The sequence below is a fragment of the Panthera tigris genome, chromosome A3 (genome assembly GCF_018350195.1).
Source record: "Panthera tigris isolate Pti1 chromosome A3, P.tigris_Pti1_mat1.1, whole genome shotgun sequence".
NCBI lineage: Eukaryota > Metazoa > Chordata > Mammalia > Carnivora > Felidae > Panthera > Panthera tigris.
In genome coordinates, this window is record NC_056662.1 from 5586116 (window position 1) to 5610262 (window position 24147).

Genomic DNA, 24147 nt, shown 5'->3' on the forward strand with positions numbered 1-24147 from the left:
GAAGTTAAGAGGCGTAATGTACTTCCAACACCAAATAGCCATGGAATTGAAACTCTGATGTTAGATTTTAAGCTTGCAGGTTCCTTCTGCCCTTTGTAAACTCGGGTCATTGCAGATAGTTCTAGAAGAAGGGCTGCTAGTCCATGAGGCCTCTTGGAGGGACAAATGATTATCATTTCCCTCCCGAAGGAATGTTCTACCACATTCCCTGAGGGGCTGTGGGACCCGCGAGGCCCTCATCAGTGGCCTGATGGTGGACAAGTTTGTCTCCTAGATAGCCAGACCGTGCTGCCCGCATCACTAACCGCATTGACATTGTGTGTGCCATCATTTTTCGTAATCACGCGTTCATCCTTAGGGAGGGAAAAAGGTGTATAAGAAATAACGTCAAGGACTAAAAACAAAATCCCTGTAAATATTAAACCTCTCATTTCCCTCCCCTTCTCTCCTAGGAACGCCATATGACCGTTCACATACGTACCCACACCGGAGAGAAACCATTTACCTGCGTCTCGTGCAATAAATGTTTCCGACAGAAGCAACTTCTAAATGTGCACTTCAGGAAATACCATGATGCAGACTTCATCCCGACTGTTTACCAATGCCCCAAGTGTAGCAAAAGCTTCTCCCGCTGGGTAAGCTCACTTAACTCACAGTAAACCTTACTTCTTGCAAAGATTCCTCTGTTTCACAGGCTCTGACACACTCAGGGAGTTTAAACCCAATTATAGAAACTTGCCAGGGCTTAAGACGGCATCTGCCTGGCCTTGGGGAAGTGGTTATTCGTTTTTTTGGAGTCACAAAGCTCTTGCAAATCGTATGAAAGTGTGGTCTCCCCTTTCCATGAAAAAAGACGGCTCTACAAACAAAACCTTGCAAATGGTTTTAGAGAATTCTCATACTCCCTGGAGTCCGCAAGAACCACTGCTCTTAAATGTAACATTTTAACGTTGTTCCTGTGAATTAGATTTAGGCTGTTTCCCAGAGAGAATGCAATTTTCGAAATGTCTCAGAGATGTTCTTCAAATAGTATTGTTGGTACTCTGCTAAGAAATGCGTTTACTCTTCGACGTTATTCTCTTTAGGTGCTGTGTGAGTGATCTGTTGCCATATGACAAATCGTTTCGAAACTTAGTGGCTTAAAACAACATTTATTTCCTCACACTTTCAGTGGGTCAGGAATTTGGGAGGGGCTCGGCTGGGTGGGTCTGCTTCATCGTCTCTCAGGAGGTTACGGTCAGGATGTCATCAGGAGGTCCACTCCCAAGATGGCGCCCTCCCGTGGCTGTGGGCAAGGGTCTTCAGTTCCTCACCACGTGGACCATTCCGTTGGGCTGCTCAAGGGGTCTCATGACCCAGAGTAAGCGAGAGAGAGCAAGGGGGAGGCCACTGTGACTCTTGTCACCTACTTTTTAAAGTGACCCATTACCTCTGTTCGTAAGAGGCGGATCACTAGGGGTGCCCTGGTGTCTCAGTCGGTTAAGCGACCGACTGGCTCAGGTCACGATCTCGTGGTTTGCAGTTCGGGAGTTCGAGCCCCGCAGCGGGCTCTGCACTGATGGTGTGGAGTCTGGTTGGGATTTTCTCTCTCTCTCTTCTGCCCCTCCCCAGCTTGTGCACGCTCTCGATCTCTCTCTCTCTCTCAAAATAAAGAAATAAACATTAAAAACTTTAAAAAAGAAGCAAATCACTAGGTCCAGCCCACACCCGAGAGGTGGGGGATGAAGTTCCCTTTGAAAGAAAGAGTGTCAGAGAATTCGTGGACGTTGAAAAAAATACCGCAGATGATGAGCCAGATCTCTAGACAGTGTATATGCTCCAGGCTCCCTTCATAAAAGTTCTGAATTATCTGAAGTTGACTGTTTTTATGGGGAAAGCTTTATATCTTTTCTCTTTGTGTTTTTCTGGGTAGTGTAGTGGGGCAATTCCAGAGTGTTAATACTCGTAGTTCAAAATCTCAAATACGAGCTGTGACAATAGTCCGAAAACAGCATTCATACAGACTTAGCATTGTCAAGAGTCAACATTGGGAAGATCCTGCCTTTTGGTGGGAAGAATAAGAAAACAGAGAAGGGGTTGAGTCGGCCTCATAGAATTCCTCAGAGCAAACAGTCAGAAGTCTTGAAAGCTTTTCTTGCATTCAAGAGAGCGCACGGGGACTTGGATCTAGAATACAGACATCCCTCGGAGATACTGCAGATTGAGATATTGAGATATTGCAGTAAAGCAAACGTCACAACAAAGTGAGTCAAAAGAATGGTTTGGTTTCCCGGGGCATACGAAAGCTACGATTATGCTGTGCTGTAGTCCATTAAGTGTCCAATAACAACATGCCTTAAAAAAAGCATATATTGTAATTTAAAAATACTTGACTGCTAACAAATGCTAACCACCAGAGCTTTCGGCAAATTGTGATAGCTGATCACTGATCACCGTAACAAATATAATAATAACAAAAAAAGCTTGAAATATGGTAAGAATTGCAGCCCTCCTCCGTTGCTGGTGGGATTTGAAGTAGGTGAGGCCGTTGGGGCCCCTGGGGGCCTCAGTCGGTGGAGCGTCCGACTTCGGCTCAGGTCACGATCTCGCGGTCCGTGAGTTCGAGCCCCGTGTCGGGCTCCGTGGTGACCGCTCGGAGCCTGGAGCCTGCTTCGGATTCTGTGTCCCTCTCTTGCTCTGCCCCTCCCCCACTCATGCTCTGTCTCTCTGTCTCTCTGTCTCTCTCTGTCAAAGATAAATAAACGTTAAAAAAAGAAAAGAAAATGGTGAAGACACCTTGGAAGGTAGTCTGGCAGTGTTCCAAACAGTTAAAACATACTTCACCCAAGGCATATACTCAAAAGAACTGAAAACACAGGACCGCACAAAAACTCGTACACAAATATTCATGGCAGCCCCCGAAAGCGGAAACTACCCGAATGGACATCAAGTGGTGAACAGATAAAATGTTTTATAACCACACGATGGAATATTCCTCAGCCATTAAAAGGAGTGATGTACAGATATATCGTGCTGCAACATGGGTGAGCCTTGAAAAAAGCCAGACCCAGAAGATCACGTATTAGAGGATTCCATGTCTATGAAATGTCCAGAATAGGCAAATTCATGGAGACAGAAAGTAGCTGAGTGGTGGCCAGAGATCTCAGGGGGTGGGGAGCACAGAGAGTGACTCCTGAGAGTACAGGGTTTCTTTTTGAAATGTTCTAAAATTGATTGTGGGGATGGCTTTACAACTCTAAGAATAAACTAAAAACTGCTGAACTATACCATTTATTATTTTTTAAGTTTTGTTTCTATATTTTGAAAAAGAGAGCATGCATGAGCAGGGGAGGGGCAGAGAGAGAGAGAGAGAGAGTCCCAAGCAGGCTCCGTGCTGTCAGCGCAGAGCCCGACATGAGGCTCAGTCCCATGAACCATGAGGTCATGACCCGAGCCAAACCCAAGAGTTGAACGCTCAACCGACTGAGCCACCCAGGCTCCTCTGCGTTACACAATTCAAATGGATGAATTGATATATGAATTGTATCTCAGGAAAGATGTTTAAAAAATAAAAATTTCCCATTGATGGTTCCACTTGGAAGTTGCCGCTTTGTCCCAAGAAGTAAAAACCCGAATAGTTTGAAAAATCAACTCTTCCGGGATCTGCAGGGGAGGGGAGGGCACAGGACAAATCTCTGCCTCAGGGTTGGAGACGGGTGAACACAGAGCAGAGACTCCCCAGCAGCAGCCTCCACGGGAACCAGCACCGGGGGCAGGGGCGGGGGGTGGCGGGGAACTGGAACGGTGACTGGGGACTTGCTCTGGGGACTCAGGTGGATGCGTAGGAGATTAAAAGCTACAGATCCAGTCCTAGAGGCCCCCGCGACGCTGTGCATTTTACCACCACGAGTTCGACCAGATTCCCACACTGAATGTCTGAAAAGGAATCCCCTTCTGCTTCTTTCCAGCAGGGGAGGGGGGAGCAACCGTTCCGAAATACCCCAGACCACTCTGTTCTCCTTCACAAGGTCTCCCTCCAGGGAAACCAGTTAACTGCAGTCTAACCTGCTGGGGTATCATCAGAGCCTAACAGACCTGGCGGAAGGGAAACCCCCAACTCCAGCCCCAAGAGCCATCCTGTCCCACCTGAGGTGGAGAATAAAACTGAGAAACACTTGTGAGGGTCACAGCCCAGAGGCATGGCTCCCTGAAATAGTGAGAGACCCTGTCACAGGCTACAGACACCTGCCTCACCCCCACACTACTGAAGCGCAATTTAAGGCAGTTCCTTCCACCCGGGACATCACGTCCAGATATCAGGAAAATGTTACAAGGCATACCGAAAGGCAAAAATCACAATTTGGAGAGACAGAACAGCAAAACCAGGCACGGCAGGGATGTTAGCATCGTCAGACCAGGAATTTAAAACAACCCTGATTAACATGCTGGGGGCGAGGACAGAAAAAGTAGACAGTTTGCAAGAACAGACGAACAACGGGAGCAGAGATGGAAATCCCACGAAAGAACCAAGAAGAAATGCTCTAAGGGAAATGAAAAGCGCTCTGATGAATGAAATCGAGGAAAATCTGAATAAAGGGAGAAGTAGTCCATGTTCATGGATAAGAAAACAATAATGTCAAGATGTCATTTCTTCACAACTTGATCTATAGATTCAATGCAATTCCTATCCGGATCTCAGCACATTATTTTATCAGTAATGACGACGATTTTAGAGCTGAGGTGGAGAGGCAGAAAACCTAGAACAGCCAACATGATATTGAAGCTAGAGAACGAAGTTGAAGGACTCTGCCTGCCTTCAAGACTCGCTATAAAGCTAGAGTAATGGGGCACCTGGGTGGCTCAGTTGGTTGAGCATCCAACTTCGGCTCAGGTCATGATCTCGTGGTTCGTGAGTTCGAGCCCCGCATCGGGCTCTGTACTGACAGCTCCGAGCTTGGAGCCTGCTTTGCATTCTGTGTCTCCCTCTCTCTGCCCCTTCCCCGCTCATGCTCTGTCTCTCTCTATCTCTCAAAGATGAACAGAAGTTAAAAAAATAAAAAAATAATAATAATAAAGCTAGAGTAATCACAGCAGGGTGTGTTAGTGAAAGAACAGACACATGGATGGAGCAGAGAGCCCAGACAGACCCCGTGAACACAGTCTGCCGATCTCTGACAAAGGAGCAAAGGTGATGCGATGGAGAAAATACCACCTTTTCAGCCAACGTACTAGAGGAACTTGAATCCACATGGAAAAAAAAAAACCTAGACCGAAACCTTATGCCTTTCGCAAAAATTATTTCAAAATGGTTACAGACCAGGGCGCCAGGGCGGCTCAGTCAGTTAAGCATCTGATTCTTGGCTTCAGCTCAAGTCATGATCTCACGGTTTGTGAGTTCGAGCCCTGTGTCGTGCTCTGTACCGTCACCATGGAGCCCGCTTGGGAATCTGTCTCTCCTCCACCTCAAAATAAATAAACATTTAAAAAAATGGGTCACAGACCTAAATGTAAAATGCAAGACTATAAAACTCCTGAGGGTAACATAAGAGAAAATCTAGATGACCCTGGATGTGGTAGCGACTTTTCACAGACAATACCAAAGGCACCCTCCATGACAGAAATCATGGATGAGCTGGCCTTCACTAAAATGAACAATTTCTGGGGCACCTGGGTGGCTCAGTCGGTTGGGCGTCCGAGTTCGCCTTGGGTCATGATCTCGTGGTTTGTGAGTTCGAGCCCCGCGTCGGGCTCTGTGCTGACAGCTCGGAACCTGGAGCCTGCTTCGGATTCTGTGTCTCCTCCTCTCTCTGCTCCACTCATGCTCTGTCTCTCTCTGTCTCTCAGTAATAAAAAAAGTTAAAAAAATTAAAAATAAAATAAACTGAACAATTTCTGATTGGAGAAGACACGCCACAGACAGGGAGAAGATATATGCCAAAGTCACCTCTGATGAAGGACTGTCGTCCAGAATACACAAAGAGCTCTTAAAACTTAAAATCCTAAGGAAACAGACACCCCGGTTAACAAATGGGCCGAGGACGTTGTTACATACAGACCCCTCACCCGAGAAGACGCACCGGTGGCAGATAAGTCCGTGAAAAGATGCTCCTCGTCGTACGTCATCAGGGAAATGTAGTTAGAACGAGACCCCACCACGTACCTATCAAAATGACCCAAATCAGGAACCCTGACGACCCCAGATGTCGGCGAGGATGTGAACAGCACAAGCTCTCATTCGTTGCTGGTGGGAATGCGACGTGGCACGGCCTCTTGGGAAGAGTTTGATGGTTTCTTACAAAACCAAACATAGTCTTACCATACGGTCCAGCACTCACACTCCTGTTCACCCGAAGGAGTAGAAAACGTAAATCCACGCAAAAACCCACACATGGGTGTTCGTAGCAGCCTTATTCCTAACTGGCAAAAGTCGGAAGCAGCCAAGACGCCTTCCGGTAGGTGATGGATACGTGAACTGTGGTCCATCCAGACGATGGAGTGTTATCCAGGGCTGAGAAGAAATGAGCCATCAAGCCATGCAGCCATGAAGACAGGGAGGAACCTTAAGCGCGTATCACTAAGTGAACGAAGCCAGTCTGGAAAGGGTATGCGCTATGATTCCAATGATGCGACGTTCTGGAAAAAGCACAACTGTGGAGACCGTAAAAAGATCGTGGTTTCCAGGGGTTGGGGAGCAGGGATGAACAGATGGAGCACGGAGGGTTTTTTAGGGCAGTGAAACCAACCTGTGTGATACCAGAACAGTAGGTACTTGCCATTGTACGTCTGTCCAAATGCACAGAATGAACAACACCAAGAAGGAACCCTCGTGTAAACCGTGGACTTTGGGCGATTATGACGTGTCCAAGGAAGTTCATCAGTTGTTACAAATGTACCCCCGGTTCTGGTGGGGGTGCTGATAATGGGGGGGAGGCTGTGCCGGTGGGGGCAGGGGTATAAGGGAAATCTCTGACCTCCCTCCCAGACGCGCCATGAACCTAAATCTGCTTTAAAATACGAAGTCTTTAAAAGTAAATAAGTGCCTCTCGGGATATTTGAATCCAATTTAATTTCTAGAAAGTAAATCACTCGCAAACTTCCATTCTTTAACACGCAACAGTCAAGTGTATCTCCGTGCCTGAATGCCATAGGGCAAGGCCCCCTGCCTCCCCAGTAAAGGACCCGTGCCCTGGATTCCGAATGCTCGCTCCCTCCTCTCTTGAGAAACATTCCTCTGACACATGTCTGTCCTATCGCTCTGCCCTCTGAGTCGCAACTGATCTAAATGTCATATCGGTCTCCTTAAAATCTTAGCCCATTTACTGTTCAAAGGCTAGACGAGTTTTTGCTTATTAATCCAAAACCGACGCCCGGAGTCGTTAGCCAGGAGCCTCGTGAATTTGGAGGAAGATGGTGTGTGTGTGTACCTATATGTGTGTGCACGTGTATGTGTGTGCTTGGCTGGGGAAGGGGCCATTGTTGTCGTCATAGTCTCGAATCTGTGGCCCCCGAAGGCTTAGTTTGTGCACAGTCATCATATAAACCCAGGGACTGGACAGCGTTCTTCTGTATGGGGCCGGGAGTAATATTTTCAGCTTCGCAGACCATTTTCTGGCCCAACGCTCAAGTCTGTTGGAGCCCCCAAAACAGCTATAGACGGACGATTCATGAATGAATAGACACGGCAGTCTTCCAGAAAACTTGCTTTACAAAATCCAGTTGGCCAGCTGGATTGAACCCTTGGGTCATTGTTTTCCCACCCGGAATGGAACCAGTTTAAATGACCTGTAACATCCCCCTTCTCCTTACACGTGAATCCTTCCCCTTCTGCCCATAAACCAGGACGGTCCAGTAGGGCGCCCACTGAAGCTGCAGTGGAAATTAGGGGGGAGGTTTTATATAATCAGCAAATTGAATGGCACATCAGCAGTCTCTTACTTTAGCATATGAACTTTCCAAACGAAAAATTTCTAGCTTAATTTAAAGCATTCTAAGTGTTCGCATGTAAGAATACATTGGTGAATAGTCTTGACCGAGAAATCTCTGACTTCCCTTTTAGTTCTGAGTGTTATATATACATTCAGTTACCCCTTGTGGGGGCAAGTGACCATGTGACTCCGTCGGTTAAGTGTTCGACTCTCGATTTCGGCTCAGGTCGTGACCTCACAGTTTGTGAGATCGAACCCCAAGTCAGGCTGTGTGCTCAGAGCACACATTGGGATTCTCTGTCTCTCTCTCCCTCTCTGCTCCTCCCCTGCTTGGGCACTCCCTCCCTCCTCTTTCAAAATAAACAAACATTAAAAAAATAACCCCATGCATGGTAGATCAGGAGAGGAGCTGGCAGGCCAGTAAAATATACGTGGAATGTTACATATTTCCTGAAAATTGACAATCTATTGAATTTCTGGCTCCACATCAAACCTCACTTTGGACAGGGGACACATTCTAGAAGAACAGATTTTGTCTTCTCATTGCCCTCTATGATAAAAAAAAATTGGGCTAGACCTAAACACAACAGAGGGGTCCCCTTTTATTTTATTTAAAAAAATTTTTTTAATGCTTATTTATTTTTGAGAGAGAGAGCGTGAGCAGGGGAGGGGCAGAGAGAGAGGGAGACGCAGACTCCGAAGCGGGCTCCAGGCTCCGAGCTGTCAGCACAGAGCCCGACGCGGGGCTCGAACTCAGGAACTGTGAGATCCTGACCTGAGACGAAGTCGGACGCTCAACTGACTGAGCCGCCCAGGGGCCCCTAAAAGCCACCTTTTATTGTGCAAGAGTATACCAGGTACATGTTGCCCCATTTTTCCGTACCCGGGTCTCTAACCGTGGAATTTGAAATGACATTCCGTCGGTGATGCTGACTCCCATGTGCTCTGTGTCGTCTCGCCGACAGAATAATATGCAGAGACATTCCGCGAAGTGTGACGCGGGCCAGGGAAAGCCGGCCGCCTCGGGCAAAGTGAGAAGAGTGAAGAAGAGAAAGCTGGCCGTCCTGAAAGAGGCAGGAAAGGAAGACGGTAACTCACTTTAAACAAACTGGGTTTTAATTTGAGAGTGATCTCCTTGTCATCGCTTCCCGGGTGCTGAGTGGTCCCGTGCAGGGGATTCACCCAGAAGCCCTAAGTGCCTGTCCCCGAAAGGTCCTGGGCCCAGCCCTGTTGCCGCTCCCTGCCACCTCGGGCAGGTGTTGAACTTCAGTTTGCCCCCTCTGCGTCATTGGCAAAGTGGAAGCGATTACTCGTGCAGGTGCAGAGAGCCCCAGGAGGCGTCCACGGCTCTCATCACCGGGGTTCCTGGCAGACAGTCTAGCGAGGCGGAAGGCCGCCCGCCTCTGGAAGCCGGTGGCCTGTCACCTCTGCCTGGCGGAACTTCTGGGGCGCCATGTGGGTGTCCTGGGGCTGCTACAGCAAATGGCCACGAGCTGAGTGTCTCAGAGCATCACAGGCTCACTGTCTCCTAGCTCTGGGGCCCGGAAGTCCCAACTCAAGGTGTCGGAAAAGGTTGTCTTCCTCCTGAAGGTTCTGGAGCGATGCCCTCCTGCCTCTCCCAGCTTCTGGTGGCTCCCGGGGTCTCTCGGCCCATGGCCACATCCCTCCAGTCTCTGCCTGTGTCTTTGCACGGCTTTCCTCCCTCTTCTGTCTCTCGTTGTTTTTCTAAGGACACTTGTCACCGGATGTAGAGCCTGTCTGAAAGCCAGGAGGATCTGTTCTTGAGACCCTTAACTTCATCGTGTCTTCAAAGACATAAGGTTACATTCACAGCTTTCAGGGGTTAGGATGTGGACGTATCTTTTTGGGGGTCGCTCTGGGCATCACAGTCTTTATCGTCTGGCCTCCGGGAGCCGACGTGGGTTCCCAGGTTAGAGCAAAATGGGCCTGAGTCCAGCCTGCCCTCTAAGATGTTCTGCTCCACGAGGGGACAGACCTATTGCTCCGTGCAGGCGTTCCGTTTACGTCCTCTATTCCTTTCATGAGGATCCTAGAACTGGAGAGATCCTAGACTGAGACCACACGACCTTCCCGCAAAAACAAACGGAAAATGTTTGCGTGGCCTCCTTCTTCTAAAATCCCCTATATTTTGATCCCAGCCCCAATCCTCGAGCAGCGAATGTTCCCGCGGATGGCAGTCAGCCCTTTCCCTACCTCAGAGTCACCTGGTACAATAAGGGAATGGCCCGGCCGAATTTGAATTTCAGGTAAACGGTGAATACGTGTTTAGCGTGAGTATATCCCATGCGCTGTTTGAGATATACTTGTACTAAACAGTTACGCATCGTGCTTGGAACGTGGACAGCGGGGCTGGAGTTCTCCTGACCTGGGCTCTACAGCCTGCTCAGGCCTTCCTCAGTGTTCCTGAGTCTTCCTACCGGGGGCCGGAGCTCCAGCCCTCCTCCACCAGCGCTCGGCTTCTCCAGCAGCAGGGGCAGGTCAGCCCGCGGTGCTTGGGGGGTGACCCAGAAGGGAAGTGACGGTCACAGCATGGATATAAAACTGACGGTGTCATGAATACCACCTTCCGTGGTTTCCCCGAGGAGCGCCACCGCCCCTCGTGTCCCAGGTGTGAGGCCCCACGGTGACCCTGGGCCCGCTCCCGACTCCACACTTCCCCTCCCTCTCCTGCTGGAGAAGCTCCTCCTGCCTGCCTGCCGGCCTGGAACACACGCGAGAGGCCTAAGGAGAAACGAACCCCCGCACGACGCCCTCCCCTCCTGGTCCACAGAACTCCCATCACGTTCACCACGGACTCGCCCCCGCCCCTCCCAGGTCCCTCCATCTGGCTCCGGCCCCAGCACACCACTGGGGTCACCAGGGGCTCCCTGTGACCACGTCCCGCTGGCCTCTCCCTGCTGCAGCCATAGGGGCACCGACTGGTCCCCCTCTTGACCCTCTCCCCTCTTGCTTGCTCAACAGGCATCCATCCTTCTGGAATTTTCTCTGGCTTCTCCAGCCACCTCGCCTTCTCCTCTTCTCCTCCCCACGGTTTTTCTCGCCTTCGGTCCACCTCGGTACCACGTCCGCACCTGCATACATGACTCTCACCCTCTCCCGTGGCAGGTCACTGGTGGTCTGGGACTGCAGCCCCCACGTAGCCTCCAGAGGCTGAGAGCGAATGTCCCGCTGCCTCGTGAGCGTCTCCCCCCTGCTGTCTCAAACCCAGTTCGTCTAAAACTGAAGTCTTGACACCCCACCGCTGCCCCCGCCCCCACCCTCAGCCTCGTTCTCTCCTGCAGCCCTGATCCACGCTAGTGTTGGAAGCCAGGGCACGCAGGCAGCCGCCTCCCCCGCTGCCGTGGACCGGGTCCACCTGTCTCCCCAGGTCCGGGACCCCGTCTCAGCACCTGTCCCCCGTCCTCGCTGCCCACCACCTGAACCCCTTCTCTGTGCACCAGCGCTCTGAAGACAGGGCCTTGGGTGTGGGCAGCCGCTCCCCGCCCTCCCAGGCTGCCAGCCATACAGGTCCCCCCACCCCAGCCAGGCCAGACTCACCCTCTTTTGCCCGGCATTCCTGGTAACTCGTCCACGGGCTCCCAAGATCTTGGCTCTGACCCTTGACCAGGTCGCTCCGCCTCACATACACCCCGGGCCCGGGTCTCTGCCTTGCACACCCCCACCTGGTGCTCAGTGTCACATTTATCTGCTTCTTTAGTGCCCACTCCCACCCACACTGAGCTCCCCTCCAAGGCGGGCCTGGCGTGAGCAGGGTTCATTCATTCCCACTTACAATCGAAAAATGAGCACAGCCCTTTACTGGACAAGACAAGTAGGTGAAACCCAGCTCAGATCTTCCAACCACCGTATAGAGATGCAGAGGCCAGGCTGCTGGGATCCTTGCTCCCGCTGGGACGGACCCTAAAGCGTCCATACACATGTATGACTTCCCGGTTAATTAGGCACCCACTGGCTCCCGCTTCATACCTAAATGCAGTATTTTCTTTTCATTATCTAGTAAACCAAGTCCTTAAAAAACCTTTGACCAAATTTCATCCGAATAAGCCTTCCCTAGAAGATCAAATGATTGGGGACGGACTAAAGGTTTTTGAAAATGTCGCCCGTGGTCCGTGACCCGTTTGCAGTGGGGCAGAGTTAGAGCGTCACAGCCTCCGTGCTGGCCACAGACTCCCGTGGTTGGGTGACTGCCCCTGCCAGCGCTGACCCCGAGCCTCCTGGACACTGGCCGGGAAATGAAGAGTGAAGTCACAGGGGTGAAAAGCGGGTCCACATCTCTGCCCCCTCCCGCTGGGGCTCCGGCTGGTGTTTGAACAGGAGCACCACTTGGAGCAGGTCACCTGGGCACCAGGGGCACCTGGGAATGCTGCCTGCCTGGCACGCTCACCTTCCAGAAGGACGGAAACAGGAAGGCCCTCCCGGGTTTACTTTGACGCGTGGCGCGTATGAAAACATTTTTCATACTTTTTTTAATGTTTATTTTTGAGAGAGAGAAAGAGAGAAAGAGAGCACGAGCAGGGGGAGGGGCAGAGAGAGAGGGAGACCCAGAATCCGAAGCAGGTTCCAGGCTCCGAGCCGTCAGCACAGAGCCCGACGCGGGGCTCGAACTCACAAGCCATGAGATCAGGACCTGAGCCAAAGTCGGAGGCTTAACCGACAGAGCCCCCCAGGCGCCCCTCATATTGTGGATGGTCAGCTGTTGGACCCCCAGCAAAGCGTGAATTGAAACGAGTAACCCAGCTTAATGTTAGCAAAAACTACGACTTTGTTTGCACATCAAAGGTTTCACACCTGTATTATCCAGATAATGGTCTGGCGTCTACTCCGCTGGGCCGGTGGGTCAGCTGTCGGCCACCTGGCTGTTCAGGGTAGGTCTTTGCAAGTGGCAGTTCCTTTGTGTTTGTAAGAACTCCGTCTTCTTGCTCTCCCCACACTCCCCACCCCACCCCCCAAAAAACCACAAGCAAACACATCTTCAAATGACCTTGAACCGACAGGAGGTAAAGCTTCGGTAGGCGTGGGCTCTTTGCCGCTCCGTGGGTGTTCTTGGGAAGTAATTTGGGAAATAGGGAGAGGGATGAATATCCTCGGATTTACAGCGATTTCTATTTTTAAGCGCCCAGGGTTGGGCTGGCTATAAGCCGCAGGAGGGTGGGCGGGCTGGTTGTGGATCTGGGTGCGGCTCACAGGGTGCACCCAGCCGACTCTGCCCGAGTTCCCTGGCAGTAAGGACGGGTACCCTAAGAGCTGCTGGCTGTCTTCCTTTCGGTGGTGTCGTTCCACAGGCACTGAGGCGAGACAGGTGAGGGGCTCAGCCACCATCTGGGTCTGTAGGATCTGCCCTCAACCTACAGCAGTGGCTGTCAGCAGGGCCTCTTCTGCTTCCCAGCAGACGTATGGCAGTGCCCGGAAACGTGTCCGGTTGTCCCAAGTGAGGAGGAGCGTTCTTCTGGCCTCCAGAGGGTAGAGGCCAGGTGTGCCCCCAAACACCACAACGCACAGGACAGGCCCCCAGTGGAGAATTGGCCCAGCCCTAAAAGCATAGAGGGCTGAGGTTCAGAAGCCCCTGACTTCACGCCCATAGGTCCCATCAGGTTACTTGTTCTGTCTTATAAATGGAAAGAATCATTTTCTAAAATGTTTGCTGCTATGTTACAAATCAAAGGACTGTTTCCAAAATGTAAATGCACTGATTTTTTGGACTTTATTTTAAATTTGCCAAAACTCTGCCTCCCCCCCGCCCCCCCCGCAGCCCCAAAAGACGCCACTAAGGAGGTCTCTGCTGTGAGCGTGAAGCAGTACCCGGGAGAGACGGTTCCAGTCTGTTACGGAGGCGTCGCGGTCGGAAACAAGGGCCTGGACGAAGACATGAGCTGTGAAATGATCCTCCAAATGATGGACAAGTGACAGAGCTTCCCAGTTCGCGTTCGGAGCAGTCCGTTCTCCGACAAGTTCGAATTTTGTGGCACGTTCTTTGAAACAAGCTCATGACGATGGACGGTCTCGGTTTTTCCCAAGTGTGAGGTTAGTGCCCAGAATTATTTGCCTGTTTTTTTGGACTGGATATTTAAACACAAAAAGCACTGCAAGTGTTTTATAAAAGGCCCAAATCTTGAATTGGAGGATAAAACCTCAAACCGATGAATTCATTCGCTTGATCCTGCCGAGGTGGCCTGCAATGAAGGGGCCGTGATTTGGGGCCGTAATAGTTACTGTATTTGCAGCACTTAGACTATTTCGTGCTTCAGCAAACAGCCAAAGCTGGGTACTTTCACCATTACATTTCTTTTTTTTAAGTTTTAATTAATTTTTGAGACAGAGAGAGAGAGAGGGAGACACAGAATCCAAAGCTACAGAGCTCGAACCCACGAACCGTAAGATCATGACCTGGGCTGAAGTCGGACGCTTAACTGACTGAGCCACCCAGGCTCCCCTCACCGTTATAGTCCTAACATGAGTTTTTAAACCTAAACAACTCGTTTGATATCGTTTTTTAAAATACAAATGAATTTTCCATGAAATTCAAAGGCACCATAATACCTTCAATTCGTTCTCAATTCCACAAGAGAGATCTTAATGTTTTAAAAATAACCGAGTGGAAAATGGCAACCTCTGGATTAGAGAGTGATGCCTAATTATTTTAGTTTGGTGACCGAGCAAGGTACAGTTTTAGAGCTTGTATTCTTCCTAAATTATGTTTTTTGGCGGGTGTGAAATTTTCCCTTTGGACATTCACTGTCACTGCCCAGCATGTCAGTTCGTCTCTCTTTTGTTTCGCTGAAACTACTTCGTTTATACTTTTTAAGTAATTAGCAGAGAGAGAAGAAAACGTGATGAAATGTGTACCTGTAAAGAATTTATACTCTGTGAGGCCCCGTGACGGGCGGGGGAGCGTTTCTCTTTCGCCAGTTGACGAGGCTTTTCCCAACGCCAAGCATTAAGCGAAATGCCTGGTTAGTACCTAAAAGTAACTAATACCCACCTTCATAGTGATATATTTTTCATACTTTTCTTCTTAGCTCAGCAGCTGCTTTTGCTCTGAACTTCCCCCCTTAGTTTAACATCATTGATACGGGTCCCAAATTCCAGTTTCTTGGCTTGATTGAGATAGAATGGACAGATAAAATTGGGAGATATTAAAAATGTACATCATGATGATTTGATACATGGGTACGTTGTGGAAGCAACGCCTCCCATCGGTGACCTGAATCCAAATTCTTAAGATGCTGGTCTGCTCTCCGAAGCCCAGAGCCCGGTATCCCGGGAACGTAGAAGCACTTTCCGGCGGGAAGGGCATTCTTTTCATGGCAGCACAATAGTTGAGTTCGCATAGTAAGACTTGAACCCTATGGTCTCTTGCAGGCCGTCATTGTGACTATTTGACCTCTTGTAACACTTCCTTCCTCTCTGTTGTTTCAAGATGTTTTGCATAACTCAATAAAATGAAATGACTCAAAATGGCTCTCTTTGTTTTACGTGAATGGCGGTTCTGAAAAACGTGGATGTGGAGAAGCCGGAACCTTGGGCGCTGTTTGGTGGGAACGTAAACTGGTGCAGCCACTATGGAAAATAGCGTGGAGGTTCCTCAACAAATGAAAAATAGAATTCGCGGGGGCGCCCGGGGGGCTCGGTCGGTTGAGCGTCCGGCTCTTGGTTTTGGCTCAGGTCACGATCTCACGGGTCCACGGGATCAAGCCCCGTCTCAGGCTCTGCGCTAAGAGCGTGGAGGCTGCTCGGGATTCTCTCTCTCCCCGCCTCTCTCTCTGCCCTTCCCATGCACGCTCTCTCTCTCAAAATAAGTGGTGAAAAAATGGTTACGAGAGTGAATTCTTATTGTCTGTATTTTACTACAATTAAGTTTTTTGTTCTTTAAGAAGAACACAAGAAACGTGTTTGAAAGCACAAGACCGGTACGTAGCTAAACCCCACCAACGACTCTTCAGCCGTCCTTTGTAGGTAATTTGCAGGATATCGCATGCATCACACCTCTCTCAGAATAAAAATAAATAAACATTAAAAAAAATAGAATCACCCTATGAGCCAGTACCTTGGTTATATACCCGCAAAGAATTGAAAGCTGGGTCTCAAAGAGATACTTGTATGCCCACGTTCGCAGCGCCGTCATTCACAATAGCCCAAAGGTGGAAACAAGCTAAATGTCCATCAGTGGATGAATGGATCAATAAAATGTGCTCTAGCCATACGGTGGAATATCATTCTGCCTTAAAAAGGAAGGAAATTCTAACACAGGCTACAACACGGACGAACCTCGAGGCTGCTATGCTCGGTGAGGTCAACCAGGCACGAGCAAATACCCTTGTGTGGGGGACTGAGAGTCGCCCAGTTCATAGAGACAGAAAGCGGAACGGTGGCGACCAGGAGTTGGGGGTAGGGAATGGGGAGTTAGTGTTTAGTGGGATAGGGTTTCACTTTTGCAAGACGATAATCAGAGCTCTGGAGGTTGGTTGCACCACAGCGTGAACGTTCTCAACACTACTGAGCTGTACGCTTAAAAATGGTGTGCAGGAGGGTTTGGTGTTGATCTGGCTGCATTTCAAGGATGAGAGACGCAAAAAAACTTCCATGCTGTCCCGCCTTCTTGGCCCGCTCTGTACACTTAGGGTGCCTGGGCGGCTCAGTCGATTAAGCATCCGACTCTTGATTTCGGCTCAGGTCTTGATCTCCCGGTTCGTGGGTTCGAGCCCCGCGTCGGGCTCTGCGCTGCCGGTGTGGAGCCTGCTTGGGATTCTCTCTCTCTCCCTGCCCCCCACCCCGCCCCTCCCACGCGTGCCCTCTCTCTCAAAATAAATAAATAAATGCTTCTAAAAAACGGTTAAGAGAGTAAATGTCTTCTTATGTATTTTACTACAATTAAATGTTTTTGCTTTAAAAAGAGCACAAGAGGGGCGCCTGGGTGACTCAGTCAGTTAAGCGACCGACTTCGGCTCAGGTCACAATCTCGCGGTCCGTGAGTTCGAGCCCGGCGTCGGGCTCTGTGCTGACAGCTCAGAGCCTGGAGCCTGTTTCAGATTCTGTGTCTCCCTCTCTCTGCCCCTCTCCCGTTCATGCTCTGTCTCTCTCTGTCTCAAAAATAAATAAATGTTAAAAAAAAATAAAAATAAAAATAAATAAATAAATAAATAAATAAATAAATAAATAAAAAGAGCACAAGAGGGTCACCTGGGTGGCTCAGTCGGTTGGACGACCAACCTCGGCTCAGGTCAGGATCTCACAGTCCGTGAGTTCAAGCCCCACGTCGGGTTCTTGCTGACAGCTCGGAGCCTGGAGTCTGCTTCGGACTCTGTGTGTCCCTCTCTCTCTGCCCCTCCCCCACTCACACTCTGTCTCTCTCTCAAAAATAAAATGGAAAAAAAAAGCATTAAAAACATTTTTGTAAAAAAGTTAAAAAAAAAAAAAGGAACACAAGAAACATGTTTGAAAGTACAAGACCAGTATTATCTAAGCCCCACCAACAACTCTTCAGCCGTCTTTTGTAGGTAATTTGCAGTATGTTGCATGCATCACACGTGGATGAGATATTACGTGGAATTAAATTCAGGTGCTCGGCTTTGGTTCAGTTATGTGCCCAGACTCCCACCAAGACACCCGGATAAAAGGAGAAACTCATGAGCTCCTCAAGTGCATGATTGGGTCTCTGTGACAAGGACAATAGTCCCCACAAGAGGGCAGGCATGGCTTTCTTTTCCAGCATCGGGACAGGCTCCTTGAGCTGCCGGAGACTGATTAGACTCTCCAGGTACAACAAAGTACCTTTCGGCTCAGGTCCGATCTCGACCCACTTCGGCTCAGGTCACGATCTCGCAGTCCGTGGGTTCGAGCCCTGCGTCGGGCTCTGTGCTGACCGCTCGGAGCCTGGAGCCTGTTTCGGATTCTGTGTCTCCCTCTCTCTCTGACCCTCCCCCGTTCATGCTCTGTCTCTCTCTGTCTCAAAAATAAATAAACATTAAAAAAAAATAAAAAAATAAAAAAAATAAAATAAAATAAAATGGTTTTGGGGGCACCTGGGTGGCTCAGTGGGTTAAGCCTCCGACTTCGGCTCAGGTCACGATCTCACAGTCCGTGGGTTCGAGCCCCACATCGGGCTCTGTGCTGCCAGCTCGGAGCCTGGAGCCTGCTTCGTATCCTCTGTCTCCCTCTCTCTCTTTCTGCCCCTCCCCCACTTGTGGGCGCACGCGCGCGCGCGCTCTCTCTCTTAATAAGTAAATAAACTTTAAAAAATAAAAATAAAATAAAATGGTTTTGAGATCCAGCAGGAAACCACCCTGGAATGTACACCACTTGCACAATTTAACGTCTCCGTTTGGGGGGAAGGGTGTTTAGGTTGCAACATTGACAACAGCTCTACGGTATGAAGGATGCTTTTTCAACAAACCGAAGGCCTGACAGATGCCTCTATTGTTCGAGGTCGGTCACTGAAAGAGTTGGGGAGGGAGGGGTCAGTCCTGATGAAATAGAAGCAGTTTGTGTTATAAAGTGCCTACCTTTTGAAAATGGCGAGAAATTCTTTTCCAGATGTTCTTTCCGCTAGAAACACTGACACATTTCGATAACCACTGAGAACCTCACTGAGCAGCCCCTGCGAATGTATTCTTCAGGACAAATCCATCCTTGAGGGGCCGGGCTATTAAACACGTCCAGTGAAAGCCTTAGGACCCTCGGCTGAAATCCTCGGCTGTTTCCACATTTCCCTATCTTTTGATGGCTGTTGATTTTTAATTGAGTGTATCAAACAAAACAGAGATTTTTTTTTTAATTTTTTTTTAATGTTTATTTTTGACAGAGCGTGAGTGGGGGAAGGGCAGAGAGAGAGAGGGAGACACAGAATCCGAAACAGGCTCCAGGCTCCGAGCTGTCAGCGCAGAGGCCCACACGGGGCTCGAACCCATGAACCGTGAGATCGTGACCCGAGCCGAAGTCGGACGCTTAACAGACGGAGCCACCCAGGGGCCCCACTGAAAAAATAATTTTTAAAGAGATTCTAGGATTCTTCTATTAGATAAAAACAGCCATTTTGTCCGTTAAATAATTTGTCATAAGCAGGGGAAAAAGTTTCATTACACCGGCACGCCCAGGTTTGCTGCTGGGAGAGGAGGTTTTAAATACAGCTGCCCCCAGGAGTTCAAAGATTGATTTTAAATGAAATCCGGGAACGCACATGCATGTTCTGTCCCAGCCACGGAGCCTCATGAGACCAGCTTACAGTTCGGATACCAGCTCCTTTAAAAAGCTAGCACGTGGGGGGCATCTGGGTGGCTCAGTCTATTAAGTATCTGACTTCGGCTCAGATCATCATCTCACGGTTTGTGAGTTCAAGCCTCGTGTTTTGGATCCTCTGTCCCCCTCCCCTGCTGGTTCTTGCATTTCCTCAAAATAAGTAAACTTAAGAAAACAAAAAAAGCTAGTATTTGAAAGCAGGACGCTTTTGGAGGAGGTGGAGAAAATTAGACTTCACTGGTAGACGTGTCCCCCTGAGCAGGGAGACCCAGGATGAACGCTGGCGACCGCAGGGTCAGCCCCCCGTGACTTCCCCCCGAAGTGGCCGCGACGGCTGACCTCGCTCTTTGTTGACTTTGCGAGCCTGGATTTGAGAACGTGATCCCAAGAAATGTCGATATCCAACACCCTGTGGATGAACGAATCCGAGTTGTATCGGAATACCGAGCGTCCAGTCCCTCAGAAGCGCCAACTCTGAACGCAAGTAAGTTTTTAAGGAACCGAGAAGGGCCAGATTACGCACAAGTTGCCAGGTTGCCATCTGGTGCGTCGGCTGGAGGAGGCGGGGGTGGGGGGCAGAGGTCTGCAGGGAGAGGAAGGAGGTGCAGGGCACGCTGCTGGGCAGCACAGAGAGGGAGACCCAGTCAGCGACAGGAGCCAGCGGGCGGCACCTCCACGTATGTGTGCCTACAGGGGCTCCCCGTCCTCTGGGGGTGCTTCCTGCTCCCGCGGCAGCCTGTGCCGGGCGCCCAGGTCGGCACTTGGATATGTACTTGTCGCCGTGCCGCCCACCTGCTCACTCCATCTGCCTTGGCCAGCGGGGGGGTCCTCCTGAAGTGTGGCTCTGCGTTTGTCTTGCCCCACAATACACCTGACCTCCATCTGATCCCGTCACCTGGGCAGGGGGGCAGTTCCGGCTCCTTCGAGGCCCTCAACAGCAGTGGCTCAGAAATCTCTGGGCATTGGGATCACCTAGGGAGCTTGTGAAAAATACAGACTCCTGGACCGGAGCCCTGCAGGCCCACGGAGTTGGAATCTTGGGGAACAGCACCCAAGAATCAGCATTTTCTATAGCCAGTTTGGGGCCCTGGAGGGGGGGCGGGGGACCTGTCCTCCAGGCCGGGTTTCTTCCCTGTTTCCACAGATGTTGGAAAAACTGAAGATGCTTTCGGTAGCCAGGCCCCGAGCGTCTCATTCTAGGTGGTTCTGCCCCAAAAGAGGGGGCTCGGCCTCTCTCTGGTGGCCTACCAACTAGTTTTCGTTCCAGAAGGAATGCAAGAAGGCAGAGCTCAGGAAGTGACACGTGGCCCGTGCTGTGGAATTTGCTGGGCCTCCTCCGTGGTTTGGCCCTGAGATCACGCGCTCAGGTGACCTGGCAGCAAATGTGACAACAGTTTGGCAGTGACAAAGCATAACCCGTGGGCGGGGGAGGGGGACGGCCGCAAGATTCGGGATCTGTCGCCGGCACAGGCTTTGCTCTTCTAGACTGACGGGACCCACGTCATGCAAAGCACGAACGAGTCTAATTGACCGCTGGAAAGCGCGTTTTTCTGACCCGGCCAGGTTTTTGTCCCATGTCGGAGCGATGTGCCGCTTTGAGTAACACAGACCTGTTTCAGAATAAGATCAGCTGTCTCTTCTTAAATTTTTTTTAACGTTTTATTTATTTTTAAGATAGAGACAGAGCATGAGTGGGGGAGGGGCAGAGAGAGAGGGAGACACAGAATCGGAAGCAGGCTCCAGGCTCCGAGCCATCAGCACAGAGCCCGACGCAGGGCTCAAACCCACGAATCGCAAGATCGTGACCCGACCTGAAGTCAGATGCTCAACCGACTGAGCCACCCAGGCGCCCCTTTAATGTTTATTTTTGAGAGAGAGACAGAGCATGAACAGGGAGGGGCAGAGAGAGAGGGAGACACAGAATCCAAAGCAGGCTCCAGGCTCCGAGCCGTCAGCACAGAGCCCGACGCGGGGCTCGAACCCACAAACTGCAAGATCGTGACCCGAGCTGAAGTCAGATGCTCAACCGACTGAGCCACCCGGGTGCCCCAAACAGTTGTCTCTTCTTAAAAACTATTCCTACCTTTCGTTTCAACGGGTAGGAGGATCTCAGCATGGATGGATGGATGTCTCCTGATACTTGTTCATTATTTTTGCAACTGTCTGTTTAAAAAAAAAAAAAATTCCACGAAGAGTCAGAAACTAGTCATGGGAAGGTGGGGACTCCAAATGTGGCCAAATGGAACCTAATTTACTAATCACGTGTTTCATCTAAGCGAAATGGATACCACAATTCTTCTTCGTGCTATTTTCCAAGAACGCTTTTCTTTTTCGTTTTCTTGCATGTTTTTTATTTTGTTTGAGGTGCAGCGCACATATGATATAATCCCCCTTTGTGTACGATTCTACGAGAAATGAATGGTCATGTAACCGTCACCACGGCCAAGATTCAGAGCATGGCCCATCTCTCCCCAAATTCCACCTGGCTTTGTAGCCAGCCACTCCCCCATGCCCTGCCCCGAGCAAAACCACGGCTTTCTTTAGGTCCCTGGAGTTGTCATTCCCAACGTGTCACAGAGATGGAACTAAATGCTGTGTATTTGGGCCCAGCTTCTTGTATTCAACAGTCTGACTCTGAGATTCAACCCTGCTGTTGTGTGGGTCACTTCGTCCTTTTATGTGAGTCGTGTACCACTGTACGACCCTCTGCGATTTGCGTTTCCATTCACCAGCTCAAGGACACGTGAGTCGTGTCCAGTTGGGGAAGATTATGAACGAAGCCATTACGAACATTTGTGCACAAACATATGCTTTCATTTCTCTGGCGGTGAGAATTCTGAGTCATAAGGTAGATGTACGTCTAAATTTATAAGCAATTGCCATGGGGCCGCCTGCGTGGCTCGGTCGGTTGAGCATCCGACTTCCGGTCAGGTCATGATCTCTCGGTTTGTGAGTTCGAGCCCCGCGTCGGGCTCGCTGCTGTCAGCACAGAGCCTGCTTCAGATTTTGTGTCCCCCCTCTCTCTGCCCTTTTATCTCTCTCAAAAATTAATAAATACTAAAAAAAAAAAAAAAAAAAGTGCCAGCAACTGCCAAACTGTTTCCCAAAGTGGGTGTACCACCCGGTCCCCCCACCAGCCGGAAATGAGCACTCCAGGAATGAGTATTCCAGTGGCCCCACATCCTCACCAGGTTCTGCGAGGGTTTGTTCCGTTTTGTGTATAGCCATCTTACTTGGTACGTAGTGACACCTCATGGCGGGCTTGATTTGCATCTCACTAATAACTTGTGATTTGGAAAATCCTCCCATAGACCCACTGTCATCTTCCTAGCTTCTTTAGCAAAATGTCTGGTCAGATCTTTTCATAATGTTCTACAACAGGAATGTTGGAGAGTTATTTATAGATTCTGGACACAAGTTCTCTATCAGACACATGTTTGGCAGATCTTTTCTCACAGTTGGTGTCTTGCCTTTTCATTCTCTTAACAGTTTTCCCCAAAGAGCAGATTTTTTTTTTTAATTCTGATGAAATCTAACTTATTTTGTTTTTGATGAATCCTTCTGTTAGTGTCCTGTATTTGGCGTAACTCAAGGTCACGGGATGTTTTCCTAGGTTTGCCTCTAGAGGTTTTGTGATTTTCTGCTTTGCGTTTAAGTCTGCTGTCCATTTTAAGTCAGATTTTGTTTACGATGCAAGGTGCGGATTGAGCTTCGTTTTTTCGCTGTGGATGACTAGGTGTTCCGGGGCCATTTATTGAAAAAACTATGCTTTGTGTATTGAATCCCCCTTGCAGCTGTGCTGAAAGCAAATTGGCCACACATGTGGGGCTCTATTTCTGGACTCCATTCCGTTCCACCGGTCCAGCTTTTTGTCAGGACCAGGCTGCCTTGATTCCTATAACGTCACGGTAATATCGAAACAGAAAACGTGAGTCCTCCGACACTGTTCTTTTCTGCCATTGTTTTGGTTATTTGAGATCTTTTGCCTTTCCCAATAGACTTTCAAATACACCTGTTAATCTGTACAGGAAAATGTTGCCGGGACGTAGATTTATAGATCCTTCTGGAAAGAATTTAGCATTTTAACAATATAGTCTTTCAGTCCACGAACACCGTTTATCTCTCCATGTAGTCGGGTCTTCTTTGATATCTCTCATCATTGTTTGTAGTTTTCAACATATAGAATTTGCACAGATGTTGGATACATACCAGAGTTTTTCATGGTTTTTTTGGTTTGTTTTGTTTTTCGGTGCTATTGTAAATTGTAGTGTTTCTAAAACTTTGACTTCTTATTGTTCATTGTTAGCATAGTTGAGTTTTGTATATTGACCTTGTATCCTGCAACCTTGCTAAACTCACTTATGATACGTTCTGGTAGTCTGTAGATTCCTTTATGTTTTGTATATAGACAGTCATGCCATCTGCAAATAGAGACAATTTTATTTTTCCCTCTCCAGTCTGTCTCTATTTTTATTTTCTTGCCATATTACACCATCTACGATCTCCAGTATGACACTGAATGGAAGTGGTAAGAATAGACACCTTTGCTTTGTTCCCAATTTAGGGGAAGGATATTGAGTGTTCTTGCCATTAAGTATGATGGTACCTATAAGTTTTTCGTAAATGCCCTTTATTGGATTGAGGCCATTTCTTTCTGTTACCAGTTTGCTGAGAGTTCATCATGAATGAATGTTGAATTTTGTCGAATGTTTTTTCTGTATCAATTAAGATGTTTATATGTTTTTTCTGTATCTGCTGATATGATGGACTACATTGGCTGAATGTCTCATGTTGAACCAGCCTTGCCTTCAGGATAAACCTTCCTTGGTTGTGATATATTATCCTTTTTTATATTTTGCCAGAGTTGATTTGAGAATGTTTTGTTGAGCTTTGTTTTTTCATTTAGGTTCATAAGCAATATTGGCCTATGGTTTTCTTTTCTTGTGATATCTTTTGTATTAGGATAATGCTAGCCTTATAAAATGACTTA

At 49.1% G+C, this 24147-nt stretch overlaps 1 protein-coding gene across 2 annotated transcripts in view; it reads left to right on the forward strand.

Annotated features, from left to right (window-relative positions):
* CTCFL (CCCTC-binding factor like) overlaps positions 1–14258 on the forward strand; it is a 30275-nt gene extending 16017 nt beyond the window's left edge. For both annotated transcript variants that reach the window (XM_042980089.1, XM_042980090.1), the window contains exons 9-11: positions 453–635; positions 8870–8993; positions 13675–14258. In XM_042980089.1, coding sequence (XP_042836023.1) covers positions 453–635; positions 8870–8993; positions 13675–13829 — 462 coding nt within the window. In that variant the 3' untranslated portion in view covers positions 13830–14258. The remainder of the gene's footprint in view (positions 1–452; positions 636–8869; positions 8994–13674) is intronic.
* The last annotated feature ends 9889 nt before the right edge of the window (positions 14259–24147 follow it).